At 40.2% G+C, this 18,290-nt stretch overlaps 2 protein-coding genes across 4 annotated transcripts in view; both read left to right on the forward strand.

The window, feature by feature from the left end:
* Positions 1-1,256: 1,256 nt before the first annotated feature.
* On the forward strand, positions 1,257-5,085 carry POLR2K (RNA polymerase II, I and III subunit K). Its single transcript, XM_035319343.1, has 5 exons — positions 1,257-1,400; positions 1,517-1,565; positions 3,142-3,205; positions 3,978-4,070; positions 4,521-5,085. The coding sequence occupies exons 3-5, from the start codon at positions 3,145-3,147 to the stop codon at positions 4,541-4,543; spliced, it is 177 nt and encodes a 58-aa protein (XP_035175234.1). The 5' UTR covers positions 1,257-1,400; positions 1,517-1,565; positions 3,142-3,144; the 3' UTR covers positions 4,544-5,085.
* Positions 5,086-6,099: 1,014 nt separating this feature from the next.
* The window catches only part of SPAG1 (sperm associated antigen 1), a 43,122-nt gene continuing 30,931 nt past the window's right edge, over positions 6,100-18,290 (forward strand). The window contains exons 1-5 of one of the 3 annotated variants that reach the window (XM_035318310.1): positions 6,100-6,522; positions 7,624-7,765; positions 8,308-8,467; positions 12,221-12,346; positions 17,189-17,256. In XM_035318310.1, coding sequence (XP_035174201.1) covers positions 7,626-7,765; positions 8,308-8,467; positions 12,221-12,346; positions 17,189-17,256 — 494 coding nt within the window. In that variant the 5' untranslated portion in view covers positions 6,100-6,522; positions 7,624-7,625. Of the gene's footprint in view, positions 6,538-7,622; positions 7,766-8,307; positions 8,468-8,556; positions 9,407-12,220; positions 12,347-17,188; positions 17,257-18,290 lie in introns of those variants that run through there. The other 2 variants (XM_035318312.1, XM_035318311.1) reach the window with 2 other exon arrangements.

Consider the following 18,290-nt stretch of genomic DNA (forward strand, 5'->3'; position numbering starts at 1 on the left):
GGTTTTAAAGTATCCCCCCCAAAAAACCCCGTAAAAAAAAAAAAAAAAAAAAAAAAAAAAAAAAAAAACTAGCCCGGAGAAACATTATCGGTTGATTTTTATTTGTTTACTTCTGGGATGTTAATTATTTGATATGCATTATCAAGTGAAGCTATGGAACCATAGGCTGCATATGGTTAATATGGTTAATAGGCTGTATTTTCTCCTCTGCTTAAAACTCTTCACGCCAGCTCACGCTTACGAAAACCGTGGCGAAGAGGACACAGGCAGAAAATTTGGGGGAGCCCGAATCAGGACGAATAACGCTGCCTTTCACCTGTCGTTTCTCTTGCATGCGTTTTATTCTAGCACTTAAAAGTGATATGTAGCTTTATTTATACACGGCAGCATGGAAAATCAGGCGAGCTGCCCAAAATCTTGAATGTATTTTTAAAATTACGTGTAACTTAAATACAAAATTAGGAAAACTGCGAATATTTATTGTTCCTCAAGTTAATTTTAGATAAGTTATAGGTAACATATGAGGGTGATTTGCTACTATGAGAGCATCCGTGAGTTATAACTGGTAAACTCGTGTGGTAACAACCCATTTGGTTCCTCAGAAAACAATTTTTATTCGGTAGTCAGAAAGAGTCCTTACTTTTTTCAGTATTCAGAAAAAGCCTTTTATTCAGCATTCAGAAACATTTCATTAAACAAGGGAGTCTCTTGAATGATGAAGTCAAATCGGCATATTTACAAAGCAATATTTGTTTTCAGAGGTGGAATTCTTGTGAAATTGAGTAAAGAGGACTAAGTCTACAAAATGCCTACTGAATATTTGTCATTTGTAACACTGGTGACTAAGAAAGGAGCTGGTACTGTTCCATATTTTGGCTGTACTATTTCAGTTCAGTATGCTGAAATATTTTGGCTCAGGATGCTGGAATCACCGAAATTAGAACCTCTTCCATAATACGATCCTGCAATTAAAATACATAGTATCATAGCTTGGGAATTTTGTTTGAAGCGGGAACACACACAGCCTGCAAGGTACCAAATTTAGCTTTATCCAAGGACCTTAAATAACGTGCTTCTGAAAACAAAAAGGACCGTGAGGTGAGGCACCCCAGCGGCTTAAAATTCTGCAGTCGCACGATGCGAGCTGCAGCAGGATTTTTGGCTGAGTCTTCACAGACAGAGGTTAGGTACAGCCAACCAAAAACCACAGAGTTTGACCCAAAGCACTGAGGCCTCGGGACGGGCGCGGAACCCCCCTCAGGTTTCCTCGGCAGGCGCCGGGGCCGCTCCCGCCACCCGGCGGCGCTCCCGGGCCGCCCGCTCGGAGGGGCGGCGGCGCCGCGTCGTCATCAGCCGGCGCCGAGAGGCCGGGAAGCGCCGCGGTTCCCGTCGTGGCCGGGGTGAGTGGGGAGGCTTCGCTGAAATCCTTGTGGGGTTCTAGAGGGTGTCGAGGGGGCTGCGAGGAGGGCAGCCTGGCCCCAGCGAGACACCGAGGAACGCGTTTGTTTTTCCTCAGGTACGCCTGGAGGGCTCGGCGGCCGTGGCTGGAGTTCCGCGTCCTCGTGGTGAGTTGTGGTGTGGCCTTTAATGCTTGTAGCACGCAGGTCTGTCTGTGTGCCTTTTCGTTGTGCTAGCTTGTGCTTTAGCTGCTGGGTGTGTAAACGCTATCGAAATGATGATGCCTCCCTGCAAAATACAGGGCTCTAGTTCACTGCTGTGTCCTGCAGCTGTGTTGTTGTGCTGCATGGCCAGCGCTGCCTCGAGTAAGCTGTAACTGTGCTAGTTCAGCCTTCAGATGTAATCTGTGGTAGTTGGTCCTCCTTAGTCTGGCTCACATTGAAGGTACTGCTCTTCTCAAGTGCCAGGGGGTGACTGCCAATACCTTACTATATATAGCTTGTGATACAATAAGACTATAATGTGTGTGTTTTAAAGTGCCACTGTTATAACGGTAGAGCTGTAGAGTTTAGCTAATAGAGTTTTCTAAAATGGAATGGTACAGTGTTATTTTAATTGGCACCTGCTGATCAGACACTTGTAAGCAAAAGGTGAACTGTTTATGTCAAGCCCGTGTTTCTGTCCCTAAGCCCCAAATGCATTTATACTGGACAAAACTAGAGAGAAATATACTGGGGAATTAAGTGAAAGCGTCCAGGACTCATGCTCATGAGGAAGCATTGTGAAGCATTTAATGACATAATAGCTAAGAATTCCTATGTTCCTAGTTAGGAACTCTATGTTAGTGGGCGCAGAAACAACAACTTCAGAAACCTATAAGGAGATATTTATCTTTTATCATAGACTTAGACTGGGTGGAAGAAAAAGTGTTTGCTCTATTGTAACAACCTTGATGCTTACAAACATATTTATGTGGGATTACTTAAAACTCCATTAAATGTTTGTGGAGTAGACGTAACTGTTGTCTGATAACGTGAAGGAATACTTGCCTCCAAATAAGCCTGAACAACTTAAGCCATTACAATAGAGCACTAAGAGGTGCTTGAAGTGTACCACTAGGTTATCTAACTCATGATCAGTTAGGTATAGAGACCTATCCTGGGGTTTTGAGGGTGGAATTTCTTCTCTCTGGACCCTCTTTATTTATTTAAATACCTATTACTTTCCTACCTGCAGTCTGTTCCCAGGATTTCTAATCCATTAGATCAGTAAAAAAGTAGATCGGGTTAGTTAGTGTTGTCGGAGAGCAGAAAAAAGGCAACAAGGATTATCTTGTTTGTGATAGCACGGTTGTTACACGAGTGATACATGAAGTGTTTTATTTATCTGTTTAAATCAAGGTTGAAGGGAGGAAAGAAAATAATATTTATTTACCTCTTGTGTTTAAAATTATCCTTAATACAAAATGATACACAGACTACATTTTTGGAATTTTTTTCAATACCTAATCGTTGAAGCTGATCACACTGTTATGAGAAGGCAGTTGAACAAGATAAGTTTCTGAAGCCTCTTCCAATGTGAGTCATCCTGTGTTGGTGTGTGTCAAATACAGATGGAATTTGTATTTACTTTTGAGCAAGTTTTTCATCTTCTGCTGACTTTTGATTGAGATGTTTCAGTATTTGTGTATGCCTTTAAAAAAAAAAAAAACTCCTGTGTATATTTTGTCTTCTGTTTCCGTAGAACATGGACTCACAGAAGGATGTTCAGCCTCCAAAGCAGCAGCCGATGATTTACATTTGTGGAGGTAAACAAAAGATATTAGTGAATTCTTTTCCTTGTTACCGGAGATCTCGTGTTCTTATAATGAAGAATTCATAATCATAGCACTGAAGAAATGAAAATAGTGTTGTGAATCCTGATGATCTTTTAAATTTTACTTGCTGATGCTACCATGTATATGGTTGCATAATAATAGTACATACAGACAGTGATATGGAAGTAATTCATTAGAGCTTCTGTTGCTGCGTGGAAGTCCTGCAACTCCGGAGAACAATACTTCTGCATCTCCACGGGACAAACTTCCATTTAGTGCATTTTTGGGGGAGGATTTTCTGGAAATACAGTATGGCCACTCAGCTTTTACTAAAGTGTAGTAGACAATTTTTCTTTCACCTATAGATAAGTTAATAATGTAAACATTAGAGAATTTGAGTGCTTAAGAGTCAAGGTGTTTTGGAGACTTAAGAAAATAAACTCGGGAGGCTGGGGGGGCTGAGCTGAAGTTTTCATTAGTAGACAGTTACAGTACAGAATACATACCATTCTCAGTACCACTAATGATTTGGTGATTTCTAGCAAGGTCCTCTTTGATATTAAAAAGTGAAGTTTGCCAATCTTTTTATTTTTTTGAACAGAATCAATATCATTCATTTCTTTATACAAATTCACTACAAACTATTTTCTGATTATGCTTTCTGTTTTCCAAAAAATAAGAATTAAGACTTCTGAAAGTTGTCTATGCATTAACAATGCTGTTTTTATTTATTCACTCCCATTATTTTCCTCTGTCACATCAGAATGTCATACAGAAAATGAAATAAAGGCGAGAGATCCTATCAGATGCCGGGAATGCGGGTACAGAATAATGTACAAGAAAAGGACAAAGAGATGTATCCTTTTACAAAGGCGCATGAATGCATATGGGGAGATGTGAGTTGGGGTAAGGCATCAAAGGTAAATAACATGGAAAATCTGAGTAATTGTGCAAGAATCCTTCAAAGCCAAGAATCAATACAGTAGAACAAACTATTGAGACATCTCTGCTGTGTAATTGGGGACCTTGTTTCCTGGTACATTGTCTCATTTTCCATTTTCTATGGAAACTGTAATAATCCACAATAGTCTTGTGGGTGACGTACAGTATATGGTTGATATCATGCAGCCTTTTAAAAAAGGAAAGTGTTGTAGGATTAATTAAAAATGAGTTCCAAATTGTTTAGTTACTTGTGACTTTAGATTTGGGTAGTCTTCCTTTGCTACCTCCTTCTCTCTCCCTGATCTTTCTCTCTTTTTTTCCCTTCCCAACCACAACACGTTTTTCTTTAACTGCACCATTCCAGTGGTGGTTTTTGATGCCCGGTGACGTGAGCTGAAGATATATTGATTTTATGCTGCATTTCAGTATTTCTGACTTTGCTCTGTAAATCTATTGGTGTACAAATGCATATTTTTGTTTTAAGATATTAAAATATTAAACTTCACTTAGTATTTTTTGTTGGTACTACTACAGGTTTCTAAAGCTGTGACTTAAATTTTAGAGTACGTAGAAGTGTGTTAAATTCATTGGTATTGTATTTGGTTTTAAGTTAATCTTTTTTTCATGACTCTCACCTAAACTTTATTTGCATCTTAGCTTTATGAAATGCTCTTTGGACTCCTTTGAAGTGCATAAAATCTTGGTTTGAATAAATCCCAGTGGAAATAAAATGAATGATACACAAAGTTAGGTCTGAAACACAGATTTGGATTTCAAAAGAGCGAGTATCAAAAGACTTGAGAGCATCCGGTGTAGTTTAAAGATACCCTTGGTAAGGGTCCCAAAGCTAAAATAATACCGTTTGCTTTTCAGATGACTTTTTGCAAGTCTGTAATAAAAAGTGCTTGTTTTGTATTCATGAGCCAGAACTCTGCATCTGTTTGACTGTTCAGAATGTGTTAAGTAATAGCACCATCTTACTGAATCTTACCCTTCTTACTGAAATTTATTATAAAATGCTGCTGGATTGTGTCTGATACTAATTTACCCTACTTAAATGGTAGGGTAAACTATTATTTTGATAATAGTGCCAATGATGCTTTTAATAATGACATGTTTAACTTCCTATCAATATAGTAACATACCTTTGTTATGCAATATATGGTCATATACTGGTTCATAAATGAACTACAGTGGCTTGTTCTAGGAAATGCGATTTTAAAAAAAACGTTCTAGAGCTGTTTTGTTTTCTTGGCTATTTTATCGGATCGTACCCGGTAAGAAATTTATTTAGGATCTCCCTTGGAAGTGCAGTACATTCAGCAGGGTATTTTTGCAATAAAGCTTCAGTTGCAGTTTTAGCAGTGCTGTGCATAAGCGTGTACATCCTGCGTGCAAGACAAGAACAGAAGCTGAGCTATTTTTCCTGAGCGTCTGCTCAGGAACCGCCCGCGGGACAGGTAGGTGATCGTGCTACAAAAAGCCTGGTGGGAGCGCGTCCGGGCCCCTTTGCCAGGCGGTATGGAGGAGCCTCTGCTCAGATGGGAGCAGCGGGCGCAGGCTGCTGAGGAAAGCAAATGTGGCTGGGTCTGGGCCAAGGCTAGGAAAGAGATGGTGCTATATTTACCACAGTCAGGGAGAAACTGGCGAGGGGATAGATAAATCCACATTTAGGCTAGATTAAATTGTACATGGAAAGCAAACTGATGTTTTATGAGGGCCAAACCCCCTAACTGCTGTATTTCTGGGGTGAATAAACTCTCCAGAGTCAAATCACTTCTAAAAACAAAGAGCTTTTTATTTATAACAACGGACGTTTTATGTAACACAACATAACGAGGGGCATGTGTTTATAATAGCCACAGAGGGGTTTTCTGTGGTTCCCCGCCCCTGCCACCTCAGGTCTGGCGGAAAGAGCGACGTCGCCGAGCCGCACCGCGCAGTGTCCCTCCGCCATAGCCCCGCTGCGCCTGCGCGGGGTAAACGCGGGCCGGGCAGCGGCCGTCCTGGAGGCAGCGCGGCACGGGGCAGGTGGGTGCCGGGAGCCCTCAGGCGGCGCCGGGGGCTCCGCCGAGACCCAGCGGGGCCCTGCGGGAGCCTCGCGTGTGGGGCGGCCGCGGAGGGCGGTGCGGAGCCCGCCCCGTCCTTCCCCGTGCCTTGCGCGCCTCCCGCCGCCATCTTGTACATAGCAACGGTTGCCGGGGCCGGCCGCCATCTTGTATATAGCAACGGTTGCCAAGGCCGGCCGCCATGGCGGGGGTCGGTCGCTGCCCCCAGGACGAAGGCTCCGATTGCAGGGCCGGGGAGCGGGGCGGCGAGTTCCCGTTCAACCCGATATCCTCCTTACCGCACTGCCCGAGGGCTGGGTGAGCGAGCCTGGGGTGAGGGCTGCTTTGTTCCCCGTTCCGGAGACTTGTGGAAATACTGCAGCTGTGTAAACGCTTCCGTTTTTGTGACTGCTGCCCGGGTTGGGTGTTGTTATTGTCTAGTTACTTCGCATGTTCCTCTGTCTCTCCATGCGTTTGTGTTTTTTCCTATACCAAAACTGTAGATTCTAGGGGCAAAATCTTGTCTTTATGCAGTACCTAATTATGACAGGTTATTATTTAAATGATGCTACATTATAAACATTTCATTCTATTACAAACTAATATGTGTAATTATGCACAACATTAGAACAGAATTATTTTTATTAGATTTGCATCTGCACATGGTTATCATCACTTGCTGCCTGGCTGGCTGCCTTTATAATACCTGTTAAAATAACTGCATATTAAGCACAAAGTAACATACTCTGTGGAGCAGCGCTTGGAAATCAAGTAGAAAAAAAATGCAGTAAAGCAGTTCAAAGGTACAGAGAGACAGGAAATGTCTGCTTTGAACACCTCACTTCATCTGTTACAGACATACTGGAAAAGAGCCGTATTAGTACGGTAATATAATCAGAGAACTAGAAAATGCAGTTAGTGAGGAAAGGCAAACAATCAGATTAGTTTTGGCTACAGAGAAGACAAGGGCTATCACTCCCTAAGATGCAGAGAATCATCTTCCATCTGGAAAGGGAAAAAAAAAAAAAAAAGAGAGAGAAGTCCCTGCACCAGCATCTTCTTTATCCTGACTGCCCTTGCTTAAAATAAGTAATACCATACCATGTTTAAAGAAAAGCAGGCAATGGGGTAGGTGTAAATATGGTAACTTTAAGACTTTCTGATATGTTCTGCCATGCAGAACCAGTGAAGTTGTGCATATTCTTTGTCTAAAATATATCTTATGTGTAACCATACATTTCTCAGTAGACCTCTGTCAACAACCGTTTGCATGATCAGGTCTTCAAACTGGATTTTTTTGCTTTTGTGGCAATAGTTTTGCTTGCATAACAAAGTAGTGGCTGGACTATTCCTTAAATTACCGTTGCTTTAAAAGATAACGATGTACATAGATTTTTTTTTTCTTCTTTTAATATTTAGTTATGGGTGATGAATCAGTACCATATTTGCTGGACCAAGGAACTACAAAAACTTATCAAATACCTATTGGTCATCTGGACTACAAGTTCATTGAAAAATGCACAGATGTTAAACACCTGGAAAAGATTCTCAGGGTATTAAGGTAAACATATTTTCTTAACTTCATTACTAATTTTATTCCCCTTCTGTAAAATTCAGAGGAACTTGGACCTAAATATTCTATTTGTCTTTGAACCTCTTTGTGCCTTTCTAACTTAAAAACTAGAAATTAAAATACGATGTTGAAGTAGTCATGTTAAAAATATCCAGATGATTAAACTGTCCTGTTTTAACCCATTAAAGAGGTTTGAGTGACTCAATTCCATCTTTTTCTCAAATGCTGCCCCTGGAGATATATATATATATATATATATAATGAAGCTACCTTGCATATTTGTGTTAACTTCAGATGCCATACCTGTTTTACTTTTCCTGAAAACAACATTTTTATGAGCACTGTGAACTGTGTATTTATGTCCATTGGAAAGTGGCTGAAGGTTAACCTGCTGCAATTTTCTGATCAAAATGATACTAGGAGATGATAGAATTCAGTTGTAACAGGAAAACAGTCTTCTGTAGTCACTGTGGCATGCAGAAAGGAATGGAGATTTTTATTTTGTAACTTTAATATCTTTCATTTTAAAGGTCTGGTGAAGAGGGATGTTATCCCGACCTGACACTGTTTTGTGAAAAGCGTATTGAGCATTTAGACCCAGGGAACAGAGCTCTCAGGAAAGATAGGCCTGCAGCCACAGCTTCTGATTTTACAGCTGAAGAATGGGAAACAATTAATGGTGAACTGATGGTACAGTATTACTCTAGTTTATAGTGGTCAGTAATGTAATCACTTTGATGTATCAATCTGGAGTGATTGCTCAACTTCATCTCGTACTTAAGTAGAACATGATTATTTGATTAAATCAGGAAGTGATAGAAGAATTCTGTTTGTTTGTTTAATTTATTAACGCTACTGAATTTTTAATGCCCATTATAACTCTAGAGAACTTCTTCATGTATTATTTTTCATTCAAAAAAGCACGAAATAATTGCACACTACATTTGTGAAATCTCAGTCTATATATGTAAAAGCAGAAGAATATTCTATACTGTTTCTATACTGTAGGAACTGAAGAGTACTTTATCCAGCTGAAAATATTGAAGAAGTCTAGATGGACATAAGCATTTTAGATTATGGTATTTTATATGAAAAACAGATTCTCTTATAGTGAAGAATGACACTAGCACCCCTTACATGTGATAAAAAATCCAAATGTGTATATGAATCAACTGTTTTTCTGGCCCAGAAGCAAACATGCTATGAATTGAATTTTGCTGGAAAAAGTAAAGCAGCAAAATTATCTTCTGTGAGAAGATAGGCAGATGCTTTTTGTTGCTTTCCGAATCTTTAGGGTTACTTAGAGGCAATGTTGTGTATAACATGTTCTAATCATATTATGCTATTTCTGTTTGAAATCATTTATTTCCAGTCCTTTAAGGAAGATTCTGCTAGTGCTTAATAAGCTCTTCAGAAGAGATAGACAGGGAAGGGGGGGAGGTGGATGTTGCCCTCTATATTAGGGAAAGATTTGATTGTGAAGAGATGCTTCTGAGAAAAAGCTATGAACAGGTTGAGAGCTTGTGGGTGAAAGTTAAGGACCACACCAATAAAAATCACCTTTTGGCTGGGGTCTGCTACAGGTCACCTGATCAAGGGGAGCCTGTGGATGAGGCATTCTTGCTTCAAGTACAAGAAGCATCATGCTCACACACTCTCATCCTGATGGGGGACTTCAACCACCTGGATGTCTGCAGGAAAAGCTACCCAGCAGGCTGTAAGCCATCTGGGAGATTCCTGGAGCGCGTTGCTTCCTGGTCCAGGTACTAGACAAACCAGCCAGAGGAGAAGTGTTACTGGACCTGGTGCTCACCAATGCAGGTGAGCTCATTGAAGAGGTCAAGATTGGAGGCAGTCTGCACTGCAGTGACCCCGCCCTGGTTGAGTTTGTGATCTCGAGGAATATGGGTCTGTCAAAGCGCGAAGTCAAGACCCTAAACTTTCGAAGAGTGAACTTCAAGCTATTTAAAGACCTAGGAGATGTGATCCCCTGGAACACTGTCCTCAGGGACAATTACAGCTCTTTAAGGATATTTTCCTTAGAGCACAAGAATTCTCCATCCCCATGTGTAAGAAAGTGGGCAGGGAGGGCAAACAACAATGATGGCTGAGCAAGGACCTGCTGGTCAAACTGAGGCACAAGAAAGTAATGCACAGGCAGTGAAAGCAGGGACACGTGGCCTGGGAAAAGTATAGGGTTGCAGTCCAGATGTGCAGGGATGGGATCAGGAAAGACAAGGCACGAATGGAACTGAGCTTGACAAGGGATGCAAAGAATAGCAAGAAGGGAGCCTATAGGTATGTTGGTCACAGAAGAAAGGCCAATGAGCGCATACCCCCTCTGATGGATGACACGGGTGAACTTGTAACAAGAGATGTGGAGAAGGCTTAGGTACTCAACAACTTCTTTGCCTCAGTCTTCACTGACAGTCGGGCTTCCAATGTCCCTTGTTTCCCTGAACCTGTAGATGAGGGTTGGGGAAGTAAAGTCCCACCCACTGCAAGCAAAGAGCAGCTTAGAGACCACCTGATGAAAATAAACAAGAATAATTCTATGGGCCGTGATGCCACGCCTCCCAGGGTCCTGAAGAAACTGGCTGATGTAGTTGCCAAGCCTCTCTCCATCATATTTGAAAATTCCTGGTAGTCAGGTGAAGTGAAGGTAAAGTCCCTGGTGACTGGAAAAAGGGAAACATCCCTCCCATTTTTAAAAACGGTAGAAAGGAGGACCCAGGAAACTACAGACTGGTGAGCCTCACCTCTGTGCCTGGGGAGATCATGGAAAAGATCCTTCTGGAAGCAACATCAAGGCACATGCAGGACAAGGAGGTGATCTGGGACAGCCAACACGGCTTCACCAAGGGCAAATCGTGCCTGGCCTTCTGTGATGGAGCCACCACATCAGTTAACAGGGAAAGACCAACCAATGTCATCTACCTGGACTCCTCTAAGGCCCTTGACACGGTCCCACGTGACCTCCTGATCTCCAGATTGGAGAGATGTGGACTTGCTGGGTGGACCATTCAGTGGATAAGGAATTGGCCTGAAGGCCACACCCAGAGAGTGGTGGTCAGTGGCTCAATGTCCAGGTGGAGGTCGGTGACGAGTGGTGTCCCTCACGGTCTGTCTTGGGACCAGTGCCATTTCATATCTTTATCAGTGACACAGTGGGATCGAGTGCTCCCTCAGCAAATTTGCAGCTGACACCAAGCTGGGTGGTGCAGTCAATGCAACAGAAAGAAGGGATGCCAGCCAAAGGGACCTGGACTAGCTAGTTAGGTGGGCCCATGTAAGCTTCATGGGGTTCAAGTCTTAGTGCAGGGTGCTGCACCTGTGTTGAGGCAATTCCAGACATGAGAACAAACTGGGAGAAGAATTCAGTGGGAACAGCCCTGCAGAGAAGGACCTGGGGGGGGGGGGGGGTTCTGGTGGACAAAAAGCTTGACACGAGCCAGCAGTGTGTGCTTGCAGCCCAGAAGGCCAACTACATCCTGGGCTGCATCCACAGTGGTGCGGGCAGCAGGTGGAGGGAGGTGATTGTCCCCCTCTGCTCTGCCCTTGTGAGGCCCCACCTGGAGTGCTGCGTCCAGGTCTATAGCCCACAGCACAAGAAAGCCCACAGCACAAGAACGATGTGGGTCTGTTAGAGTGGGTTCAGAGCCGGGCCATGAAGATGCTCAGATGCATTTTGTATGAAGAAAGACTTAGAGATCTGGGTCTGTTCAGCCTGAAGAAGAGAAGGCTCCGGGGTGATCTTATTGCAGCTTTTCAATAATTAAAGAGGGCTTATAAAAAGATGGAGAACAACTTTTTCTCGTTCAGATAATGACAGGACAAGGAATACGGTTTTAAACTAAAAGAGGAGAAAATTAGTTTAGTGGTTAGGAGGGAATTCCTCACTCAGAGAGCCATGAGGCACTGGAGCAGGTTGCCCAGAGAAGCTGTGGATGCCCCATCCCTGGAGGTGTTCAAGACCAGCTTGGATGATGTCCTGAGCAACCTGATCTAGTGGGTGGCATCCATGCCCATGGCAAGGGGGCTGGAACTAGATGATCTTTAAGGTCCCTTCCAACCTGAGTCATTCTATGATTATGAATGATTAAAAGCAGTTTTGCTTTTGTTTTGCGTATTTGTCTTTAAAATGTTTCCCATTTCCTGACTCTAAAAAACAATAAAGGCAAGTGTGGATGTAACTTCTACTGTGTTCATCATTATCTTTGCTCGAATTGGCAATGTGATTTACGAAAATAACCCCTTTTAACCTAGACTATGGAACTTAAGCTTATGTTTATTTTTTTTAAGCTTGATTTTAAACTTTAATTTTCATCGTAATTGCAATTGTCCATTAAAAACAATGCATCATAAGGATAATTGTTTGGGTCATTGTAGACTATGTATATCTGTTCTACTGCTTTAAGGTACGGATGTATTACTTATTTTCAGAGCTGGGTGACAGAAATGCATGAAGATGATCTTAAACCACAGTTTTTGGGGACAGACACGCTGCTTGAAGGACAAGATAACTTGCCGCCTATTCGTTGTTCCAGCAGCTGTCTTCCTGCTAATCAGGTATCTCCAGTTTTCTAAGGCTTTATTTTTACAAGTGTATGTTAAATATGTCTTTCTAAAATCAGAAAAATGTCATCTGTAAGAACTTTTATTCACTGAGCCTCTTTTAAATATTTTGTTAACCAGAAAATAAGAATCTTCAAGCTGTCTTTCAGGAGACCAATGCTTAAACAGAAGTGCTTCTTTAGTACTAGCATGCATCTTGTAGTAAAGTTATAATTCTGATCAAGAACTTATGTCTGAAGCAAATCTCCTTAAACACCCTTCATGTGTTTGTTTCATGTTTCAGAGTGGTGTTAAAGCAGATGAACTAGGTTCCTTTTGGAGGAAGCTATGCCAGGAGCTGTTTTCTGCCATTCTACTGTATCTTGCTATTATAGATATAATATATAATCTTATCTTACTAATACTGAATACAGTGCTACTGGCAGGATTGACAGAAAAGTAGGTGTGGGAATGGGATTTTTTTTTTTGAATTGTCAGATGTTACTATGGATGGTTTCAGTTTGATTCCCACTATTCTGTTTGTAATTCTGGGACACTGTCATAACAAATTCACTGAAGCATTTTTCTTTTTTGGAAGTTAGAAATTTAAATTAGAACAGATCCTTATGGAGCATGTGGTATTTCTTAATTGTTTATGTAACACATTCAAATTATTGATTTAAATTACCATGTTTTAGTAAATGCCAGATTTGAGTTCCTATATTGTCAGAAACTACTTCTTATTGTCAGCCAGTATTTAAACACCAGACCAAGATAATAGAGAATGCAAAGTTATCGCCTATGTATATGTACTATACATATATATGTACTATCGCCTACGTATATGTACTATACAAAGAGAAACTGGCTGCTTGGACAGGTGTATGCTTTGTTGGGTTCAATACTGGATAGTGTCCCCAGGGGTTGGTATTGGGACCCATCCTGTTTAATATCTTTATTGATGATTTGCATGACGGAATTGAGTGCATCCTCAGTAAGTATGCAGGCTTACTGCAATGCTACGGGCTGGAGAAAGAGTAACTGGAAAGCTGCCCAGTGGAAAGGGACCTGGGGTTAATAGCCGGCTGAATATGAGCCAGCAGTGTGCTCGGGTGGACAAGAAGGCCAACAGCATCCTGGCTTGCATAAGAAACAGTGTGGCCAGCAGGACTAGGGAAGTGATTGTCCCTCTGTACTCAGCTCTGGTGAGGCTGCACCTGGAGTACTGTGTTCAGTTTTGGGCCACTCACTACAGGAAGGACATTGAGGTGCTGGAGCATGTCTAAGGAAGGATTAGAAAGCTGGTGAAGGGTCTAGAAAGTCTTATGAGGAGCTGCTGAGGGAACTGGGGTTGTTTAGCTTGGAGAAAAGGAGGCTCAGGGAGACCGTATCACACCCTACAATTACCTTAAAGGAGGCTATAGCAAGGTGGGCATTAGTCTCTTCTCCCAAGCACCAAGTGATGAGATAAGAGGGAATGACCTCAAGTTGCGCCAGAGGAGGTTTAGGTTGGATATTAGGAAAAATACCTTCACTGAAAGGGTTGTGAAGTATTGGAACAGGCTGCTCAGGGAAAAGGTTGAGTCACCATCCCTGGAGGTCTTCAAAAAACTTAGTGACGTGGTTTAATGGTGGACTTGGCAGTGCTAGGTTAACGGTTAGACCAGATGATCTTAGAGGTCTTTTTCAACCTAAATTATTCAGTGATTATAAATTTTTATTACTTTTATTCTCCATGCAAGGTTTAGGTATTAGTGTTATTACCAAGGAAACGCAGATACAGCTTTGTGTTATTTGTGATATATGATTTTCATTCCTTTTGCCAATGAAGACTACCTCTGAAATAATTGTAACCTTTCCTGGAAGAGAAAAGAGAGGCCTGAAATTGTGTTTTAGAATTCAAGATCAATACCAAATAAAAGGAGGCTTCTTCTATAGTGTACACTAAGACACCTGTAAATTAAATTTCAAAAAAGAAGATTAATATTTTGAATCAGTTGTTATTTGTGTGTGGTGTTTGTTTCTATTTTATAAAGCTATGGGCAAGGTAGTAATTGTTAAACATTGTTAATCAATTAGGTCTGTAACTAAATAACTTTTACACTAGCATCACATAACTTTGTAATGTGACATCAAGTATAAAGTTGGTATGACAAATTAATCCTCTCTGTGAGAGAGAAATCCACAAACCCTTCCGTTTGACTGGAGACTGTGTATATTTACCTGGTGTTGTACATAAAAATTCCAGGAACTTCAGTGAAGCCAATTCTGGAAATCTTTATTGACCATAAAACATTGACCATTGACATCAGTGGGTACAGGTTTGGTAAATAGAAGCATCTTGTGTCTATACAGCTTTTCATGCTGATACTAAATATAAGTACAGTTATATAGTTATATATATAAGTACAGTTTTGATTTGCTACATAGCTTATATCTCTATATAGTGTTTTCTTTTTACTGCTGTGAAGTCATAGGAAAGATTTTCCACAAATGAATAGATAAATAATTAACATAAAACTTTCCTTTTTTTACACAATATGGAAGTTTCTTAATATCCTGGTTTTCATTTCACACTGCCTAGGATTTTGAGGTTACAACTACACTGTAGAATAAAAGAGGACTGGAGAGACAGCTAGAGTGTTTCTGTTTCTAACTGTCCATATTGCTTAATCAATTTTGCTGCCTCCCTTTTTCCAGAACTAAAGCATGCCCTGGAAGCATGGGTTTAGAAATACTCAATTCCAAAATATTGTACAGATGAGATTTCAGTAGACATAGGTTCCTTTGCCAAACACAATGGGCTACAGTCCAGGGCATGCAACACATATTCCAAGTTCTATTTTATGAAACTGTACTGTGATGCTATCTATATAGCCCTCATATTATTTTGGATACTCCAAATTGAAAAAGAATACTGGTTAGTTGACACAGAATAATAATGTGTTAGTATGGGATCCAGAGGAGAACCAAGGCCAAATTGTTTGTCATCTGAACTAAATCCAGTCTGTATTTTGTTTTTTGATCCAGAAAAGACTCACTAGGCTTCAAACCCTGTGGGATCCATGCAATTTGAGTTTTGGCAAGAAACATGACAAGGGCAGAGTTTTTTTTTGTTGTTGTTCTCTGCCTTTAATACTAAGTACCAATGAAAAGTTAATACAGCATGCAAATGTAGCTTTTTCGTGAAAGGCTCTTGGATGAGATGCTCTGAAACATTACTGATTGAGAAATTCCTTACTCCATTGGAGCCACAATTTGGTTACAATGATCCCAAGAATATGAGGCCTAGAGTATTAAGGATTTTTGAAATTTTAAGTCGGTGCTTCTGACTTAATCCATAAAAATGTGTTCAAGTTTGTAATTATTTTATAAATGTTCTTCTGAGAGTTTCATCTTTTTTGTGCTCATTTAAATTAAGGGCTTCTGATGTGAAAAAAGATTTGGTATTTTTAAAAGTCACAAAGTTTGTAATATACCTCAGGATACATACGTAATGATGTAATTCCAGGAAGCCATATTTAGGAGTTACCTCCTCCAAGCATGCGTTAATCACTAAATGTATGTCATTTTGTCTAGCTTCTTGAATGACTGGGAATTTTAAGTGTAATTCTGAAGTCGAATACTACAAAAGCTTGTGTAACCTAACATTATGGATAGCTCTAGGTGTTCATAGGAAGGGTCACATTTGCATTATATAAATTGAGGTGTTTATATTCAAGGTCAGAAGTGTTTCCTTGTAACAGTGTCACCACTGGTAAAACTAGTTTAAGAGGTTCCTGTTTGTTTTTTTTGGTTCAGTTTACCACGTGCTCACTTGCACTGGTACAGATATTTAGGGGTTGCACTATAATGTCTATTAAATTGTTTGAACCCAGATAATTTTAAGTCTGCAATCCTACAAGAAATTACACTGGTCTAACTTGGTGAGAGCTGGTTTGCAAGGTAAGAGGAGGGCTGAACAGCTAGCAAAGAGTAGACGGGAATATTTTGAACTGGCTCTACAACTATAGAATACCTGTTTGGAACCACACCTTGCTGCTGAATATTGTTGAAGTCAACAAGTAGGGAGGGACATTATCAGAAACATAGTCTGATGACAGAGGTGGAAGAGACGCCAAAGGTGGTGTCTATGGAAATACATTCCATTAGGATAGGAGCTGGGTTGCGATACAAGTCAGTTGAGTCAGTTACTGGGACTGATTGCTACAAGATAAATTGTCCTAAGGATAAATTTTAGGTAAGGCAAATATCAACAGTGGAAGCTGTCTGAAACCTAGAATGAGAGTAAATTATCTTGGGATTTAGCTTGATTGGAGTATGTCAAATAAGTACAGACACTATCCAGAATCAAACCAAATTTTTATTTTAAGTTTGTTCAGAGGGCTCCAGAGGCTGTCAGAATCTGTGCATTGCATTCTCTTAGGAATGACAAGGCTAAACTGAGGTTACTGATTCAATCTCAGTGATAAACATCGCATTACAAGGCTGGGGTTTTCCAAGAGTAAGTAGAGTTCGTTGCTGTATTGAAAGGATGGTTTAGAAGATGGCAACACAAGATACTAATTAGGAAGAGCAGTCTCTTCTATCTGAAAGTTTAATCCAGCACCTCTGTGACACGTAACAGGGCAGTGGAGAGAAAGTGTGAGACTCAGATTACAATGGTCCATCAAATACATAAAGATGTTCTTTAAAGCAAGATGAATTAAATTTTCAAGACTATGCTGGAATTAGTCATGAACAGTGTTAATTAGCATGGATATGTATTGCAGATTTAAAAAAATAAATAAAAAAGCTGTGAATTTCCTATTTTGAATATTGTCATACAGGCTTACAGGCTGGTTGTTTCTCTTTCAGAATGAAAAAGTACAAAACAAACAAAGAAACAAGAAAAACATACCACGGGATTACAGCGAATGGGACAAGTATGTTAAGCCCTTTATATATATATATTTATTATTATTAACTCATTTATTTATTTTATAATGGAACACCACTGGGGGGGGTGGGGGAGGGGGAGGAGTTGTTATTTAAGTATTTACCAGAAACATAATATTAACTTTTCAGGGAATTGTAACAATTCAGTGAAACTTATGTTTTTCATAATAAGCATTCTGTTAAACAGCAAATGATGCGTTATGTATTACAAGTCAACAGAAAATATAAATAAAATGTGTTTTGTTTTTTTTTTTCATTTTTTTCTTTTAGCCTCTAAGATACAAGTCTATGGAGGTACATTTAAAAAAAGGGGGGGGGATTAAAAATAGCTCAATTTATATATATTTTTTTGAAATAATGTAATGGTGGCATATTACCCTTCCCAGTTGGATGACAGATTGATGTCCCCAAAGTACTGACTATGGAAGGAGCAAAGTGCATACTTCTGGTTTTTGTGCTAGTGGCTTCCCTCCAGCTCCTTAAACAATGCTGTAGAATCTATTCTAGTGAGAATACTATTGTGAAAATCAAAGGCTATCTTTCATTGTCATAAACAGAAAAGTTTAGTGTAAGAATTGGATATTACCCTATATTTTTAATAGGATTATAGCTGCAATATTTATTCAATATAAATTGCTATACGCTGTTTTCAAAAGCTGCTTCATAGTAATCTTGGAAGTGTCTGAGATTATTTTCAAATTTCTCTCAAATATCAAATATTTCTCTCAAATTACACTATTAATCACTTCAAAGACATTTCTTCAGTTTTTTTAATAAAGGCTAATACTGGTGTTCAATAGAATTGGAATCGAACCTAAAGATACAATTTCATAAATTTCACCTGTCTTTTGTTGGAGATGGCGAGGAGGGGAGGTAGACTTTTTTGTTTGTTTGTTTTTGAGAAGAAGGGATGGGAAAAGGAGTGGTAATATATATGCAGGAGAAATGGAAAAATAACATGAGGAAAGGAGATAACGCTAAACTTTTTTTTCCTAACTAATCATGGATAATTGAACACTAC

This window comes from Oxyura jamaicensis, chromosome 2, assembly GCF_011077185.1.
Source record: "Oxyura jamaicensis isolate SHBP4307 breed ruddy duck chromosome 2, BPBGC_Ojam_1.0, whole genome shotgun sequence".
Classification (NCBI taxonomy): Eukaryota; Metazoa; Chordata; class Aves; order Anseriformes; family Anatidae; genus Oxyura; species Oxyura jamaicensis.